The following is a 20,300-nucleotide window of genomic DNA, read 5'->3' on the forward strand; positions in this document are numbered from 1 at the left end:
TCGGCCATCCCCCGGGGTCAGCAGTCACTCGCTCCTGGCGTCTTGCCTACGACACGTGAAGAAGAATTCGAAGTCTTTTCTGAAACTAAGAGCTTCCGCAACAATCGTGAAAATGATTGGAAAATGGTAGAAAAGATGAAAAGGTCTTTTTGATTTAGCCGAATGGGGAGGTATCCCATATAGAGAAACTAGCATATGGATAAATTGCTACATCCATAAAAATTTCCGAGTTGTGTAAACTTATTGTAAACTTCATGCCAAGCTAACTAACTGTCCAGTTTACACTGAAGCTATTCTAATTTTTATAAATAATCTCAAAATTTCTTCGGTTTACAAACTTTCTATCCTTTGGCCTTTAAGCGATAATTCTTGATTTTATAAACATATACACTTTTGTAGATATAACGGAAATATTTTTGAAAATTTGGTAAAGCAAAAATTTTGTAATGATACTTTGCTATGTCTATAAAACTATTAAGTTATTTGTAAACATTTTATTTTGAACTTGAACGCCTATCTTTACAAGTCTTACAAGCTGTAATATACGTAAAAATTCTTTCGGTTTTAATCTGCGGTTGCTTTTAATTAAGTGTTTAGTTAAGATTTAATTCCCGACATTTCCTTCTAAGATTTCTTTTTTCATTAATGAAGAATATTCTTCTACGGCATTTATATTTTCACAACTTACTGCGCCTGCTTCAGATCAAGTAAACTACAAAGCCTAAATTCAAGTTGGAATGTCTTCCTCATTTTATGAATAATTTTCGTAAACATAAGAAAGAGTATAGAAAAATTTGACGTACCCTGGGTTATGCTTGACTATAAAAACTCTAAAGATATGAAAAAGAACCCTACTTGCATTACGTCGTGCGTAGTTCAAACCCTTAGATCATTTTTGTTTAAAGAGTTCTTTTTGGTCTTTAGGATTGTTTGATACGTAAAACTTACCTAATCAAAGTGCATCCGGCATTTTTCTTTTATAGATATTTTCTCCGTTATTATTGGTATGTCGTGCATCGCTTATGACACGCTTAGTATATTTAAGTTTGCGCGTATGCGTACCACGCCCAGGCGAATCTTGAAATAGACCCATCTTTTGTCATACAGAATCGCTTTCTGAATCAATCGGTGTAAAAAAAGGTCGAATTGATTTAAGCTTGTCTGTCCGTTTGTCCGTTTGTATGTCTGTTCAATTGTTCAACGTAGAGGTCGCAATTTTTATGATAGTTTTATGAAATTTGACATAGCCCTAAGAGTTTTGGTCTAAGGACGAGCCTTTTTGAAAATGCTTCGGATTGAGAACTTTTTTCACCACTTCCTATATAACGCCTTATTTTGAAAAGTTTTTAAATGCTTAACTGTATTATACCAAGTGCTGTAGGGTTTTTAGTGATAAGCCTTGACCCATTATAATACCTTTACTCGTTTGAAATTTGATTTATTTTAAGATATGCATTTATATTATATCTATCTACAATACATCTATAAATTCTTTCTTTCCATAGATATTCTCTGCAAAAATTAAGGATTTTTATGAAAAATTTCATGAAAATATTTCATCCAGATTTAGGTTCTTCTTTTACCAAAGCCGTTGGAATCATGAATCGACGCAAACCGCAGGCAATGCATAAAGGAACCCTGAGCGTAAGATCAGCATAGCTGGTAAGTAAGGTGTGTCCGCTCATCTGCTTTCATAAGAGTTTTAGTAGTGTAACCCTCTCTGGCATTAAGATATGAACCTTCCCTTACTATTCAACTATTTAGCTTTTCAATGACACATACGTTTATCCGTTTTCAGCCTCCGAAATCTTCACGTTCGGCCGTACGGGGACAAACGGTATAATATCAAATCGCAGACATTTATCCTACGTATAAGTGACTATGTTACATATAAATAAACAAAATGAAAATGGTTTTCATTGTTTTTAAAAGAAAAACATAGTTAAAGCAAAAGTACGCGTACGGCTTAAAACCCACAAGGACTGTAAAGGAGTGAATATGTCCTTAATTGTTCTTAATTTATTTGTTCGATATAGAATGCGTTCCCCTAAGGATGTTTCTTTCAATAATGCAAAAAAGCAAAACTTTTCAATCATAAATTAAACTTTAAATTTTATTGGAGAATGTAATAAATTATTTTTATTATCAAGTTTGGAACTTAAAAAAAAAAAAAAAAAATAATAATAATGGTAAAACATATACAAATAATCTCTATGTCTATAAGTATGTATATATTTGTGTAAACCTAGGTGAAAAAGCTTTTCGCGAGACTAAAGTAATTGTAAAAAAAAATATTAAACAAAAAAACTTGTACTTCTTATCTATAAACTATTTTCTCTATTTTTATAACCAATTGCACTATTATTTCATTTACGTGCTATAAAAATAAATTAGATTTTTTAATTAGAATCTACTATCACTTAGCGCGTTGATTCAATAGGAATCTATATACATATATATACATACACGTGTATTTATATATATATATATATATGTAATATATATATATATATACATATATATATAGGCATATCTTTATATATATATATATGGACGTAGATAAACTCGTCGTACATATATACTGTGTGTATATACATATACGTATGTATGCGGGCGTTTGAATATATTTGTAGGGTTTTTTTTTTTTTTTAGTTAGTTATTCTTTTTCTGTAATTCACAACCACTCGGAGATTCTGAAATTATATAAAATATTGTTTTTTTCCTTTGTTAAAAAACAAGAGAATATATATGAAAATCGCTAATGCATATGTATGTAGGTGTTTGTCTAGATTAAAGAGTGTTACGTACCTTTTTTTTTAGTTTCATCTTCATTCAAGTCATTCAATGTTATTATGCGAGCTTTTTGTGCGCTCGCAAGCAATTCGGTTTGCCCATCTCTGCTAGGGGAGTGACGATCGACGGCTCGTTGATTTTGTATCGTTAAATGACTATAAGTATCTGTGGGTATAACATGCGAGGGCCATGATGGCGGGCAATGAGAATTATGATTATGATGGCTATGAGTCATAACGATGGGCATACCGTCGGTTCGCGGATATGTTACGCAAGCATCAACAACCGGCATTAATTGTTCGGGCATCCATTCGAACGAAAAAGCCGAACCGAAAGTTTGAAGACCCGGTATACAGGTGGTCGCATTACTTAACGGAGCGCTCGGTGTTGGCGGCGTAGTAGTTATGCACGGACTTAATTCTTGTTGCGGCGTTGTTGAACTATTTTCAAATGATAACTTTTGAGCATTTTCCGACCATGGCGGACTAGGATTCCATTGATCGATAAAATCGGCTGGATCACTTGAGAAAACCTTATTTAATAAACGCGGTCGTGTTGGCACAACGGTAGCAAAAATTACCGAAGAATGTGACTCATGAGATAAGGCAACCGAACGATTCGCATGTATCGCATAATTGTCTAATTCGTTAACACTAAGATTGGTGACATCTTGGGAATTTTCCTGAATATATAAAGGTTCCAATTTGCCAAGGGCTTTACGCTTTTGAGGGGGCGAGCGTGCTCGATTGTGATTACTGTAACTATGATTGCTAAGTGATAGGTGACCCATTGTGGCTGATGTGTTACTTGATATCGAACTATTAGCACTTTCGCAACGTAACTCTCCACCGTTCGATTTAATCGAAGATGGAGGACGCGTAGGAGACGGCGTATGTTGTGTTACGTCTGCTAGTTGACTATAATCAACAGGTTCTACGGTGGGCTTGGGTAAATTTTTCAAATTAATTATATTATTTATGGCATCAGTCTCTGTGGCATTAGTAGTGATACGCTCGAGTATTGTTGTAGAAGAGTCCGCTGTTTCCATAGCATGATGATAAGTCGATGGCAACTGTGATATATGATGAAAATGATGATGATGATGATGAGCATGAGGATTGGAAGGTGAATGGAGATTTGCATAAGGCGATCCTAGCATTGCCGTTGGCGAATAGCTCGTAGTCGCCGAATGATGATGATGAGGAAAATGATGATAATATGCTGGTGCCGTATTAACTGCAGGTGACGTCGTATTTGAACCAATTCTGGTGACGTTATCATACGGTAAACCAAATTGAATTTTCGACTGTACTGTATAATAATGATAAAGCCAAGAATTTAAAATCATAACGGAAGCCTCTCGCTCACTATATAGGAATATAAAGAAAATAATATTTCATGTTAGGTTTTATTGATTCCCTCACTAATTGCTAAGTTAACTGAGTAAGCTTACTTAAGTACTTGATTTGTGGAAACAATAACTGGCTGTTGATTAGAATCCTGGGGATCACGCACTTGCAATACCACATGTACCCATATGAAATCACCTATAGATCGTTGCATGCGTATAAGCAAAATACACGAACGATCTTGTTCTGACTGAGTTACTGCGAAATATTTATTCGTCATCAATATTAATGAGAATATTTTGCTTTTACTTATGAAAATATATGAAAATTCACTTACTTAGCCGATGTTTGCTTTGCGCCTCACGTAAGTTATCGGTGTGTATTAAAGTGTACCAAGACACTCCTTGAATTTCATTTCTTGTATAACCTAAATGAAATTCTCCACTGAAAATGAAATGTCAAAAATTGCCTTAAAATATTAATACTGCTGTTGTAATGAATACAAAGATAGTTGTTTTGCTTGGTCTTTTTTTTTTTTTTTTTGTTCTTTTACAGCAAATACAAACTTTTTCAACTAACTTCTTGTCAATGTGAACCATTTTCATATCCATAGAGTGAACGGCGGTAAAAACATTTGTGGCTCCCTGTACGACACATTCTCTAGTTTCTGGCATAGCGATCGGTGTGCATGTGGCTAAAAAAACAGGCTCATTGCGGCTACATAGTGGCAGAAATGACAAATAATGACCCTGAACTAGTACTACCTGAAAAAAAGCAACAACAACAATAATAATAATAACAACAGATATATACATATATTTACATATACATATATATACACGTACATTATATTATGCACTTTTAATCTAATTGTTTAATGACCTTAAAGCATATTCACTTGGAGCAAAATCGGAAAGTGAATGTGTTTGTTTGTCAATGTGTGATAGTTTTTAATTAAACTGATTTGCAAATAGCTGGACCGCCACGGCCATTATATCAATACGGAATCAAGAACCAATTTGAAAAAAAAAAAAAAAAATTGGACGAAAGGGAAAACGATCATTTCCGCTGCAATCAAAGAAATGTGAATGATGATCGTTTAACAATGCGCTTGTGTGTACTGCGCACATTTAATTATGGCACATGTACTTATATATCTTATAAGATTGAGTGAGAGTTCTGCCTTCTTCTTTTATATCTTCACTTGAAGAATTTTATTACAGCATTGCAATCCTTCGTATTTTTCAAAGCATTGCTACCCATCCCGTTGGACTGTTGTGCACTTTAAGAGAAATGATTTTAAGAGGTTTTCTTTTTTTGTTTGATTTCGACTTTTAAGTAAATTCTTTCTTGGCGGTAACTACCATGACTTGTTGACGTCAGTGAGAAAAAAGGAATTGTAACCTGAACAATTTTTGCTCCCGCTAATCCAGTTAAACTAACTAATACCGCGAATCATATTAAGCCTCACTTTGGTAAATTCTGCTATTAATGCTTTCTCTTGATTATCTAAGCTTTTTTTTTAGATCGTTTTAAAACATTGGCAGTGTGTTTAAAAAATGAGTAGTTGCCGTAGTGTTTTATATGGTATGCGAGCAAGACCAGGACTAGTGGGCGGGAAAACCGAGTTAATTGGGATCTCCTTTATCTCTGTGGAAAACTTGCCTTGGACATATCCATACGTAAGCACAACGCCGTTTATGTTACGCTGATCCTTAAGAGTATCGAGAGTTTTTGACACACTTTTGTCGCCACACTTTTGAGCATTTCAGCTTTCGAAATACATGGTCAGGACAGTACATAAAGCGTCGCACTCTAGTTTAATTCGTATTATCTGTCGCACTTAAGATGTCACGAAGTTGTGGCTAAAAGAAAGAAGATGACAGAGCAGATTCCGAAATTCAAGAAACGGTTATCAACAAGGCGTAAGCTGGATAATTACATTAAAGAAAATGTAAACAGCAATTTGGCTTTATAACCTACTGCTGTCCATTGGTCTCGCTATTGTCATCCCCATCGCCTGCGTTTGGAGAGTTCTGAAAATCGATCAATGCACCATATTGTGGTAGTTATAGATATTTGAGCATCCCTACTACCAATCTTATGGGATTCTCTGAATTAAAATTGTCAGTTTGTCGGCTGTCATCAACTCGGCTCTCCTTTGACGCATTTGCTTCATATGACTAGTAAGCGTATTGTTAGAAAATCACCTACCTAAGTTTTATAAGCATTAAACACAGCAACGAAGATAAGTATACAGAGATCTCTTTTTTTACACGGTATTTTTTTACCTCGTCTTTTTTTACCCGATTTTGAAATAACACAAATTTTTGCAATTTTAATTTTAATAGTGTCCTCTAGAAACCTATATATACAGCAGCAGAATACAAGTGGAGGAATACCGTGATCAGAAATCGTGTCGATTTTTGTCCATACATGTGTAATTCATTTGACCTACTATGAGGAGTTTTCGACAAGTCCGTCATATCGTAGCTAGATATATTTGACACGCGAAATTGATTTTTATTTCTAACATTAAATTTCAAGTCTCATGTAGTATTTATGTACAGAATTTTCACTGCACATTAATTTTAAATTCGTTTTTTGCAGTAGAAATGAATTGGTTTGTAATACGGAATCCATGAATACTTTTTTTGCACGGTTTTTTTGAGAAAATATTTGGGGATATTATTTCATCTTACCATATGTTGCATGCATTGGTTTACACGATATTTTTACTCGATTTTTTTTGCATGATTTTCCAAGGAATGTGTCAACCGCATAAAAAAAGTGTTGTGTGTACTCTTAACGTTTTAATCAATCAAAAAACAAATTAAATATAAGAATTCTTTAGATCTTTAAATTCGTAATTTTTGGACGAACATTTTCACAACAATTTTTTTTTTCATAAAATTTTCATTAATGAAAACCAAAGAGGCAAAATGAATATATAAATATTTATAAAGTCGTGTGCTGTTCGCAATGTGTTGGATGATTGCTGCTTAGTTAGTTGTAGGTGTAAAAATAATTGTTTTTTTTTTTTTAAGTAGCAATTTAAAGGATTTCGTATATCATTTATATAAAATCTTAAAAATCTTTTATAAATTTAATTAAAACAATTAAAATGAAAAAAAAAAAACTGCAGGAGAATTTCAATTAGGTCGAACCTTGGATATGCTCCACTAGAAACTTTCCGAGGACAATAATAAGAGCAGCAAGTATTATTAGTATTGTGAATACATAAATAAGAGAAAAAATACTTCTTTTGTTTTTTTAAATGTAAAGTATGTCTGAATGATTTCCAGATAGGAAGAGTAGTGAAAGGAGAAATAGGGTATAACTTGAATTCATTCATGAAAAACTGTAAACCTTTAGTTCGCATAAATTGCTTAAAAATAGTTTACGTTCATGAATACGCATGTATCCCCAAGTATGGAAAATGCAGACAAAAAGCATCCTATTGCCAGTAGCAAAGACGCCTACGTATTGTTTGTTTAGGCTGAAAGAATTAAAATTATCACCAGAAACAACTGTTGTAATGGTATTAAGCGAAATGATGACATAAAGTTTGCAATGCCATTCTAGTACGCTAAAAGGTAAATTTATATCGCACACTTAACCATAGAGGAGAATTGTTGTGAAATGTACGTGTATATTTATATCGACACTATTACCTATCGTAATAGCTGGAGTAAGTAGTGTTTATCAAATACATAATGGTTTTTTTTTATTGTTAATGGTTGTGTTCGTTCGCTATGAATTAAACGTTGACGTAAAGTGACATCGACTGGCCAGACTAGTTGTTAGCCTGAATTCGTTACTTTGGGTCTACGTTTTTATTGATGTTCATCACTTAAAGCAACACTAAAATCTTACTCAAGCTTAATATGCTTATGCATCTGATGCGTATTTCTTGATGACAAAATTAATCTACTTCTTAGTGGTAGGTACGACGACAAAAAAAATAAAAAAATAAATAAATAAATAAAGTAAAGAAGACAAACTCTACACAACTCTATTATAGTATGACGTTATCTGGTGGGGCGATCGTCTTTCAAGTTTGATGTTAGCTACTTAGATATATAACGTGATGACTATGTGAAGTAACGAGATGATGACGTCTGCCAGCCAAGCACATATGATCCACAGTCAGTTTTGTTTTGATAGATATGTGTTTTGTATACGTATGCATACATATATACGTATATAGTACACTGTGTTGATAGGATGGCATGACGCGGCCAATTATAAAACGAGAAACAATAGTAAGGAAAAAGAAATGCAGTAAAGAGATTCAAACATAACAGCACCAACAACTGTCATCGTTTGTCAGTTTATAAATCACTTTAGCTGCTTTCAGCAGCCAGCAGCAGCAGCAGATATCCTGGCGTTCTAGTCTGAAAGCATAAATGTTTTTTTTTTTTTTTTTTTTTTTTTTTGGGTTTTTTTTTTTTATTGTAATTCTTATTATATGCATGATTCTAAAGGTGAACTTAGACATACGAGTATAAGTGTTTATATGACTTAAGAGCTTATTATAACCATCAATTTGGGTTAGAAGGGTTAAATTTTTTTTGATATTTCTTCACATATATACGTAGAAGGTTTTCGAATTAAACTTAGAATTCTTTAACAACATTATTTAGTTGTATTTAACAGTGTTTCACACTTACCTTCTGATCACCGAAACGCATTTGTCTCCGAGCATTGCGACTAACATTCATGCGGCAAAGAAACATTCTATGATCACCTTCAAGACTTGATATTGCATTGGCAGCTGAAGCTATTGAACTCATATGTTGTCCCGGTTGAGGCGGCACATTACGATTAAGTTCAGCTTGTATGGCAGCATGGTCTTGCTTGTCAATAATATCATAAACGGAATCGCCATGTATGAGAAGATCTTCCTAAAACGAAAATACACAAATGTGCTAAATATTTATGTAATAAAAAAATAAAATAAAAAACAACAGAAAAAAAGGAAGACAAATGGTTTAATTTTAAACAAAATTAATAAACCGTCACCTTTCATAGTTAAGTAATACGATTAAAACCATATCAATATATAGCCTTTGGCGATTGTTTTTCCTATGACAGCGCAATCACACCCCAGACGTCAAAGGTTTCTTGGCAAATAACAACTAAAACTTTGCTCTGTAGTTGGCTATTAAATGAATTGCCTTTATTTCTCTTTTATTTTTGACATAAAACATTCAATACGTAGTCATAAAAATATAGCAGGAAAAAAAGGTTACCTTTGTGTAGGGTTAATTGGAGCTCGGTTTCATTGCAAGAGAAAAAAAAAAGTTCAAATAAAAAATAACGGAGCGTTTTATACTCTATGTTAGGTGAGAGGAGGGTTTTTTCGTAACCTACGAGTGGTTTCACAAACGCTTTAAAAATTTAATCTGCTTGTATTGTTTTATAAAACTCATATCGGTTTCATGAAAGGCAAAAAAAAAAAATCGTCTAAAATAGTCGGTTTTTATAAACAAAAAAATTTTCAGTTAAAATATTAAGTTTTTAAAAAAACATTATATTAAATGGAAATCTTTCATGAATCTACGTAATATCGAGCCGATGAAAATAGTACGGATGTCCGGAAATATGGTTTATATATCGTAAAAAGCCTAGGACTAGGCAAAATATCACTAAAATGAATTTCTCTTTTTTCAATAAGCGATCGTTCCGCCTATATCAAGGGAACTTTACTATACGAGAAAAATTAATCTGCTTTTTCTAGAAAATGCAAAAATGACTTTTGCTCTGCAATGTCAAATTTGATTGACAAAGTCACAGCAACTATGATAAGAAAAGACATTCACAACCTCTTATGATTAGTGATCGGTCATAATGCTAGAGTATGGCTGTTAGTTTATTCTTGAACTTGCTAAACAAAAAAGGGGGAAATTGTAAGTTTTGAAGTAATTATGGGGGAAAAGTTGAAAATCTGGCGATAATTCTAAAAAATAAATTTGTAGTCCAGTCTGGTTTTGCAAGTAAACTTCTGGCATTGTAAGCGAAAGAGAGACAAGGTCCATTATTGACGTTAATGGAGAACCTTAAGGTCCTTTAATTGAGCTTATGTTGCCTCATAAACTTTAAAGAAATTTATTATAATATGCGTATAATTTACATCAACTATTTTTGCTATTTATGAAGTAAGGAACGATGTAACCTGTTCTTCCAACTTCCGAAAATAGTGCTTAAGCCAGGATTTTAAAGGAAAACAAAAATGTGAAAAAAATTGTAAACATACTATCGGATTTGAGACAAATTAATATGTTAACCTTATGCTTAGGTCAAGAGCATATAACGACAGTTCTTGCCGCATCTTAAAAATTTGTTTAAAATTTTGCTAACTTAAGGTCAATTAAAGAAAAAAGATCGTGATTTTTTTTGAGCAAAATTTAAACTCATTTTTCTAAATTTTTAATGAATTTTTTACACCAAAGGTGCATCATTCTTGCCGATCGAAATTTCTATTGATAGGACCAACATGCCATGGTAATAAAAATTGTTGGGGGAAAAACTGAACTAAGCCGTTTTTGCAGGCTCCTATCGAAATCAGCTTTAGAGTTTGGTCAAAGTTTGGCACGGGGCGAAACAAATGATAATCCTGAGGAGTATGGAGCGTACTTAACAATGAATACCTTAAGCTGTCTACAACTTCTCAAACTCCTTAAGGAGGGATATGGTCTTGCATTATCATGGTCAGAAATAGTGGGATTCTTCTGGGCGACTTGCTTATATGAATTATTGACAGTAGGAAGTCGAGGCAATTGCGTGGCCAGTTTGGAGCACACTTCCCCTTCAATCGCAGCAATAATAAGGCCCTACCACGCTTGGTGTTAATTTGGGTTTTGCCACGGTTTGTGTACCATCGTTCTCTTGGAATCAGAGTTACTTTCGTCTCTTACCAGATTCGTTCGATTTCCTATAATTTCAGCTACGATTCGTAGATCCGCCCATTAAAATAGCGAACTTCTTCCTTGCATTTGACCTTAAGCAAACGCTTCAAAACTGTTTTTCGGCTAATGTTTATTTTTCTAGCGGTATAATAAGATGATAATGGGCGGGTTTCCCTAAATATCTTTAAAAAGTTTACCGGTTTTATTTACGAGTAACCAATCAAGGCGGGACCTGTGTTTATTATCGCAATTTCCACTTGCGCTCTACTGCGTTCGATAAAGCATTTTCATTACAAACATCATGAACCTTTTCATAAGTCTGCAAAGCGGTATCTTCTTGATCGAAGGGATTTTGTATAAGAGGAGCGATTTTTTTTTTTAATTTAAGCTCGTCTTCAGAATGCAATTTCTTTCGAATGATAACTATGAGAACGTTTTACTTATCACCTTTCAAAGGCGCAAGGTATAGCTTGATTCCATCAGTGTTACAGGAGCTACGCAACTTCAAGGCGATCTATTTTCTAAAATGACGCCAAGCTTTTCTTTTATCTAATATGTAATCGGAAATTTGTCCAATACTTACCATGGAATGTCCTAAATATTCCGCCGCATTATCCGAAATGTATAAAAGTTTACCGTTTTGCGTTAACATCATTAGGAATCCGGATAATGCCTAAAAGTATAAAGAATAATAAATTGTTAATAAAATGCTTATCACCGTGATATATCGAACAAATAAAAACGCTTTATATTATGTAAATTTTATAAACGAATGGAAATCGATGCGTCTTAAGACCATTTGTGTGCATTCTTTCTGGTTTTATAGGGAAATTATCAGGACATTCGAAACTTATCTGCATTGTTAAGTCAACAACTGTGCTAACTGTGGATGTCAACAACTTTTTTCGTCTTTGCGGAATAAACTTTCAATGCCCGCCACGTCAGATATTAAAAAAAAAAAATACATACGTTCTAAAACGGGCCGACTGGTATTGTATTTTTCCGCATAAAATTTTTTCATTAGTCCGATAAGTTATTTAAAATTTGATTCGAGTTTTCAAGTTCATCTACATCTTTAAGCATAAGTTTTACTCGAAACTGTATATGTTTTCTAGCTAAGTTTTCTAACGGGATTTGTGGAATTCATGTAAGATTATATGTAGATTTTCTCTTAATTTTTTGGTGAGTTATTGAATTCTATCAATGAAATGAATATAATACAATGCTCAGTAAAATAGTGAAGCATGTAACAAATGTTATTTGTTACACTTTGGACGCAACTTTTTTGTGTAACATTAAATTAGTAAATATTTATTTTATTTATCCTCTCAGTCCTCTAAAATGTAAAGCGGGTGTCTAAGTAAGTTTAAGGCATCCTTCCTTTGCCACTTGAAGAGGAATGGAGTCCTATGAGGTAAACTTACGTGCCATAACTGAGCTAGCTAGCTCATGAGATGTGTGAGGGATTTTATAACTTGCTCACCGACACTCCTAGGACGGTTACATCAAACAATTTGCACGTACTTGCCTCTTACCAGACGGAGGAAATCCTGTGTAACCGACTGGCACTTACCCCTTCATCCACTCTCCTATTGGTCTCCCTTCGGCCCAAAGAAAGGTATATAGGGGATACCGAGTTTTTTTGTTAAACTATTTTTTCTGTACAATGTTTCAACCATAAAAAATTTTTTTCGTTTTTCATTTTGTGTCATCTTGAGCTATTCTCCACATGACAAAAATTGACCTTTCTCCCGCGAGAACTTCAAAATTCCTTTTTTCGGTGCAGGGTTGCATTCTTCTTTTAAAAACAATGAAATGAAATAGAGTTGTGAAAGAAGAAAAAAAACCTTATATTACAAACATCTATATATGATTTCGGGGTTAGGATTCGTGAATGGCATAAAAAGACAGTATATATTCTCTTCAAACGATAATGGTTCATGTCAAGTTCGAATGTATAGATACCACTTATTAGATCATCACGCTTCTGCTATAACTCCTACTTAATTCGCATAAGGTTTCAAGATAGTCGGTTTTCCCCTTCGTAATGCATTTGACTGAAAAAAGATGGGTCATATCACCAAGGAAAAGCGAACAGTTGATTAAAAAATAAATGCTAAGACCAGATTAAAAGCTAGATGAACAGATGAAATGACGAATTCTGTGCGACCAAGGACTCTGCTGCCGCACGCCTTAGTTAGCCGAGACTATCATGCCGGCGTTCGCGGGTTGGAATCTCAGTGTAGTATGGCCATACATGGCCAAGTGAATGCTCGATTGGTAAAAACATATTGATTGACCACACATACACTAGATTGTGGTCACTCTCCATCTCTTTCTCCCTTTCCTCACTTCTTTCTGATTATCGCCATGTTACACGTATGCGTGACATCCTCTTAGTGAAAAAAGAAAAAAGAGATGAAAGCTTCCAGGTAAGAATGACAATCTTCCTTGTGAAATATACATTGGCGTGGCTCCACAGATCTATGCTGAGACAGAAAGGACAGACAAATGGATACACTTAGGGACCAGAAAAAAAACAATTAAGAGCCATGCATATGTGTAGACGGATGCAGAGATGGAGAGACGGTTTTAAGCAGATCATACGCACATTTTTCTAGGCTTCCAAATGAAATTTGAGAATTTTTTTAAAATATTCTAGATGACCCTTACATAACAAAAGGTTTATTAATTTTCTTCTCTCTGCTGTTGGCCAAGTGTGTGAAAAATAGTAAGCACTCAAACGTCAAATGGGTGTAGCGCAAAAAAGGGCAAAAAATCTGACCTATTCGTATATGCATATGTATGGATACATGTGGTGCCAGTGATTATAAAGTTGGTGAGAGATGTTAACCGAAAACAAAAAACGAAAGCAAAAAAAAAAAAAAACAAAAACAAAAAAGAAAAAGAGAAAAAGCCCAGAAAGGAGCAGAAACATTGTAAATTTAGTTTACGAAATATTTAGTTTTGAGGGACAGATATAATTTGGTCACGAATACATTTAGATCAATCTGTAAAATATTTTGTGTATGTGTTTGCCTCAAATTTACATTGAGTTACATTTTCTTCTGGCGATTCAGTAGCAATAGCTACTGGTGTCTTCTACTGCTAAAGAGCAGATTTACGCTTCCTAGAAACTATCATTTGCGGTGTTGGCGTTAAAGTAGATGCCTTATAATAATAGAGTTGTTTTCTACGAATATATGTTTGTTGCTATGTTTATACATAGATAGATAGGTAGGTAGGTATGTAAGCTTAAAGCTTAAACATTATATGTATAAATATTTTGTTTTAAAAGGACAATTCCGGTTAAATTTGATTGATGACTTATTCTAACGAAATAAAAACAATAATTGAAAAGTAACATAAAGTTACTGTCTATAGAAGAATGCATCAGGCAGACAAACATTCGTTGCCCAAAAGGTAGAAATACTAAGTGATAGAATTTACTTTGAAATTTTCTAGAAATAGTAAATTCGTAAATTCGTAGGAAAAAAAAAAAAACACACACACACACACAACACCAACAACGGGATTGAGTAAGAGAAACTAACTAATAGACCGTTGAAAACTGCAATAATAAACTTCTTTATGATCATTAACACATCAATCGGACAGTGCAATAATTAATGTAGATGGGAATGTTTTTGTATAACGTTTAGTCAATTTGTTATGTGGTTTGCACTGGCTGGGCAGGTCCTAATAGATTAATGACAAACTTAACTGTAAGCTCTTTGAGACATCAGTTAAACGACCTAAGCTTATTCATGGAAAACTACTTCAATTCACAACATACGTATTCCACCTTTTGTCAGTCAATCTATCAGACCATTGACTAATTTTTTGATCATTTTTTATTTTATTTGTCCACGTTTCTGTTCAGCAAATATCTCTAGTTTATCGTGCATTTATTTGATTTAGCTCGTGCTTCGCTCTCATATCGGCTGTTCCATCCATTCTACGATCCATGCTATCGTTCGTTTGTCTGTCTATTTAATAATTCCAATAATTATCTGTTGATTGGTTCTACCCATTTACCGGATTATTTCCAAATATCTGCCCTTGCATCAGTTTGCCCATATATTCGTACATTTTTCTTGCCATTTTCTTTCATTGGTCGCCTAACCATTCGTCTGCACATCTTTCTCTGCATTCATCCATCCATTCTTGCACTCGGTTCGTCTGTCTCTCCCATAAGTGTGGGTTTTTAAATTTTTAATTTGTTTGATCAGGCATCTACCTGTGCGTTCATATCTTCATCCATTTGTTCATCTATGTGCAGATTTGATTAGCCTACCATTGGTCTCCTTATCCATTCCTCTTATCCCTGGTTCGCTCTTCCGAAGGTATGTCCAGTCATCTGCTGGTTCGTCATATCTTTCGCGCAAGCATTTGCATTTCTTGCTCAATGATTCGTGCGTTCAATTGTCTCTCTAGGCCATCAGTTCCACTTCACCTGCCCGCCATCTTTTATCAATTCGCCTTTGGCACTCCCTCCCTCCATACATTCATGTGTTCATCGGCTTGTTGCCAGTCGTCTCTCCATCCGTCCGTCCGTCCTTCAATCCATTTCAATATCCAGGCGCGGGCCGATACAGCCTACCATCCATTTATCCATTCATTCTTTTGTTTATCCGTTCGTCTGCCCAATTTTTTGTTCTTATATGTGTCCGCGTAAATATTCATAAACTGTATTTTCCTCCATATGTCCGCACGTTCACCAGCCTGGCGATTTATCCGGTGTATTTCTTCATTCCGCAGTCAATGCTCTCAACCGTTCCATCTATAGGCACTTACATCCTACGTTAACACCTACATCGGCGAGTAGTCTCTTGCGCTCGTCCCTCAGTGCGCACATCTCTTCATTTACATGTTCATTCTTTAGCTTATCTGTATATCCATCCATCTATTTGTCTGATCCTTATCTAAATATCAATCAACATATCTATGTTGTTTCCTCTTTCATCCATTTAAAACTATACATATTTATTCATAGATGGGGTAATAAGACAAAAAAAAATTAAAAGCTTTTTATATAATAACGAATGAATGAATGAATTAAATTAGTCCTCTCTGTATATACATATATATATATATATATATATATTTAATAATACTTATTATTATTGACAAGCATAATATGTTTCTTTAATAGCCATTAAAAAAATGAATTCAATCACTTTACGGTTTATAAGGTATAATTTATAACTTTTATAAAATGTTTAAGAAACTCACCTTTGAAAATCCCATATTTGGCGTCGGTGTTTGATGTAGAGATATATCGTGCCGTTTAAAAACTAAAATATAATAAAATAAAGAGAATGATTTAATAGTTTTGCTTATGGTTAAAAGAAAAAATGTAATGAAAATCGTTAAGTATATGGAATTTTCTATTTTCTTATTTGCAAAGTGTATTAAGTTTGCAAATAAGTCGATAATTTTATGAATGAAATTCTTTTGAGAATTTATTAAATGCATTGCAAACAATACAAGTTAAAGATGTCTTTCCATCCGTCCACAACCAACAAGTGGAAATTGTTGATCAAGATCGCGATATTTGTTTTTAAAAGTTCATTGAAAAGGAGAAGATAGGGTGTTGGAATGCTGACCATTCCAATGCTCTAAACGGGTGTTTTTATGAAAAAGATTTAAGCATATAACGTTGGAATTGAATGTCGAATATTCAATGCTGTCGTGTATCTACAAACAAACGCTGCTTGACTTAAAGCCATTTATGTAATAGCTGGTATCATTACAAGTACACTTAAATGTGAATACATATGTTATTAATAAAATCAGGGATTCACAAACACAATATGATGAAGAAAAATTTTGAAAAGTCATAAGAAAATTTCGCTTAATATGCGCAGTTACGTTATTTGAGGAGGTGTGCCTGAAAAGTTCAAATTTTAAGTTTGACGTTATTGTCATAAAATGTAAGGCGAGAGGAAAAGAGATAGATAGCGAGAGTTTAAGAAACTCTGATCGATATCATTGTCAATTATGCGCATGCATGTGATTATTGTGGGAGAACGTTTTATTCATACAGCGACAAGTGTCCAACCCCAAGCAGAAATCTTACAAAACAATACATTTTTTTTTTGTTTTTTTTTTTTTTTGAAAACATTAAGACAGACAATTGGCAAATGTCAATTCCCAATGCAAGCTCATGTATGTGTGTAACATAGATAAGCTGACTTATATTTGTACATACACGCGGTATATATACTTTAAAAATGAAATAAACATTAAAAAAAAAAAAAAAAAAAAAAAAAAAAAATTTTTTAATTTAAAGCCAAAAAAAAATCCACTCAATTTTAATTAAAAAAAATTAATTTTTTTTTTCATTTTTTGTGTTTTTTGTTTTTGCTTTTTTGTTTATTGCTTTATTTTTTTTATATATATCATACGGCATATGTTCAAAGTTGCAAAAAAAAGATTTAGAAATAATTTTTTTCTTTTCTTTTATTGTTCTGGACATGAAGGAGCAGCATGTGCAGTAAGATTATCTCATTAATAAAAGTGTTAAGCCTTCCTCTTCTTCAGAAATTTTTACTAATAATGCAATTAATATAAATGACAGAATAACTTACGAATAAAATCGAAATAAAAAATAAAAAAATATATATTTTTTTTTATTATGGCATTAATAGAATACAGTATGCAACACACGGCACATACACTAGCGAGCAGATGCGATGACAGCGTACAGATAACAACCATAAATTAAAAATTTCTAATAAACAAATGAATCATTGAAAATGTGTCATTGCCATAGCACTGTTTGCTTGTATGTAGCACTAGTAGTAGTATATCTAGAGGTGTATGTGAAACATAAAATGTTTGTTTATTTGTTATTGTTATTGTTGTTGATGTTGTTGGTCTCAATCTCAATAAGACAATTAACTCAATAACAATACTAAGTACCATCACAGAAATTATTCTAAATATGTACCAATGGAGAGGTAAATATTTAAATATTCATAGATATCGTACGTAGCAGCAAATTATATATCATTGAACTTGAATTAGCAACAGTCTCTTGGATGCTCGTACAAAAATATAATGTTAAGAAAATAGATAAACTACACAGTGCACAGTGCACAGTGCACAATCACATTGTTTTACGTAGATAGGGTTTTTTCTGTTTTTTTTTTCCTTTCCATATCCACCACAGGAGGTATATTAGTTTTGTCGAATGTGCTTGCAACGCATTTCAAATTTGCATTGAAGAACTTATCAAATACATATCAGTATTCCTCTGATCAGCGTGTGATTAGAGTGAGAGATTGTTTCTATGAAAAACCTTTTGTCTCTCTTTGGTTTAAGATTACGATTACGATGTTGCAATTGTTACTGGAAGCAGATATGTGGTCTATACGCTCTTCTTTTATTTGCAATTGTTAAGCAATTTTATTAGTAATTTCAAGCTTAGTGAACTAACAGTAAATAGAATTCTTAAGCTTAAAATTAAAATTTAAGTCTACGATTTATTTAATAGAGATCTAAACTCAATCGCGATTGCAAAAATCAAAAATGACAGAAGTACCAATGACAGGAGTACTAATGAAAACCAAATGTTTTCTTAGATCAACCTCAAATCAACTTAAATTGAAAGGTCACCAAAGGCCTAAAAGTTGTAAACCTTTTGAGAGGCTTTTAAGCTCGATCATGACTTTTTCCTTAAAAGTAATTCTACATCAAGTTCGAAGATACACTAAACTGATTGTGGTGTTTGGCGAGTTGTGGTGTTGCGAGAAACACGTACCTAAAAACAACGCAAAAAGTAAATATGATTCTCACTTCGTCCCCATTTTATCTAAAAATTGCAGCGCGACCAGCAAAGCGGCGTTCGCCGGCTCAAATCTCAAGTGCGGCAAATTGGCAGTGAGTGCGCAGTCGATAAACTTACCGATTGGGCACACACCTACTAGGCCGCCGACACCACCTATCGTTTTTCCTTTCTTCAGTGTTACACGACTAGGTGAGACCCCTGAGTGATTGGTCATATTGAAAAGAAAAAAAAATAAAAAAAAGAATATGTATATACACATATATACATATACAATTTGAAATCGCTTACAGGTGCGATATCACTTCCAGGAAAACTATAAAATTAAATAAATAAACAATAAATACATATCAAAAAAATATATAATAAAAAGTAAAACAATAATAAAATAAAAAAATGTAGAAAAGCTAAGTGTGTAAACATGGTTATAAGCTCGGGCAATTAGCTGTATATTTCTATAGATATGTATATACAATTATTGCCACGTGGTCTAAAAAGGTAACTTCGAGTTATACGATAACCGAAAGGTGCGATAATATGATCGAGTGAGCAGATCTTTACTCTCTCCTGCAATTAAATCTCGTGTATAAGTTACAGGTCGATGTGAAAGGGGAAATTTTTTCTATCAATATATCTTTTTCATATTGGTCGCCTGGTTCGCTTCACTTTCTTTGCCCGCTTCCTAAGCGTCTTAATCAGCTCGCAGTTGCTTCTTATTGTTGCACATTTTTATTACAAAAATTGGAATAAAAAGTAGAAGTTCGCATTTTAACTTATCTAAGGTCTCTGCCTGAGTAGCCGAGTGGGTAAGAACCACGAGTTGGCTATAGTAAGTGGCTCTAGTAAGTACTTAGCCGGTAAAGGCACAACACTTTTCAATTGGACACACACTCAATGGGCTGTGGCCACCTTATGTCTGTTTCTTTCTTCTCTTCTTTCTGGCTGCCACCGTGTTACACGAACATCCCATGAGTGATTGCTAATGTTAAAAGAAAAAAAAAGTACATGGATTCGAAACCGGACCAATTGCTGGCGATAACTTTAGGTTACGATTTCGACACTTCATTTAATAGCATGACCTTTCTTGTTAAATTCAAAAATTTTTAAAACTATGGACTTAAAATGCTTCTGATAAGACCAGTGGAAAATTTCATAACCTAATACCGAAGTGTCACGGTTTGTGGCCCAAACAGAGTTTAGCTGGCGACTTCCGTCCGTTTTGCGGATAGTCACTTGGCAAATGGATTGGTTCAACGGCTGTTGGACCTTTTTAAAAAACATACAAACTATAATAAAAGTCTGACCCACCATCTTGAGGATTGAATCCGGCTTTGCCGATTGAATTGTCACACTTCTTTAACTATTTAATTACGTACTAGACCTTGCGGTTGGCACTGTACGATCTGTCATTGTGACAGGAAACCGCGCAGAATCGATTGAGATTGGTTGTTCATC

At 33.8% G+C, this 20,300-nt stretch overlaps 1 protein-coding gene across 3 annotated transcripts in view; it reads right to left on the bottom strand.

The window, feature by feature from the left end:
- Window positions 1–2,635: 2,635 nt before the first annotated feature.
- The window catches only part of LOC119638362 (neuronal PAS domain-containing protein 4A), a 57,217-nt gene continuing 39,552 nt past the window's right edge, over window positions 2,636–20,300 (bottom strand). For all 3 annotated transcript variants that reach the window (XM_038035110.1, XM_038035111.1, XM_038035109.1), the window contains exons 4-11: window positions 16,289–16,350; window positions 11,637–11,726; window positions 8,816–9,049; window positions 4,722–4,906; window positions 4,480–4,586; window positions 4,247–4,400; window positions 2,809–4,160; window positions 2,636–2,693 (exon numbers count right to left, since the gene is read on the bottom strand). In XM_038035110.1, coding sequence (XP_037891038.1) covers window positions 2,653–2,693; window positions 2,809–4,160; window positions 4,247–4,400; window positions 4,480–4,586; window positions 4,722–4,906; window positions 8,816–9,049; window positions 11,637–11,726; window positions 16,289–16,350 — 2,225 coding nt within the window. In that variant the 3' untranslated portion in view covers window positions 2,636–2,652. The remainder of the gene's footprint in view (window positions 2,694–2,808; window positions 4,161–4,246; window positions 4,401–4,479; window positions 4,587–4,721; window positions 4,907–8,815; window positions 9,050–11,636; window positions 11,727–16,288; window positions 16,351–20,300) is intronic.

Source organism: Glossina fuscipes, unplaced genomic scaffold (assembly GCF_014805625.2).
Source record: "Glossina fuscipes isolate IAEA_lab_2018 unplaced genomic scaffold, Yale_Gfus_2 88, whole genome shotgun sequence".
NCBI lineage: Eukaryota > Metazoa > Arthropoda > Insecta > Diptera > Glossinidae > Glossina > Glossina fuscipes.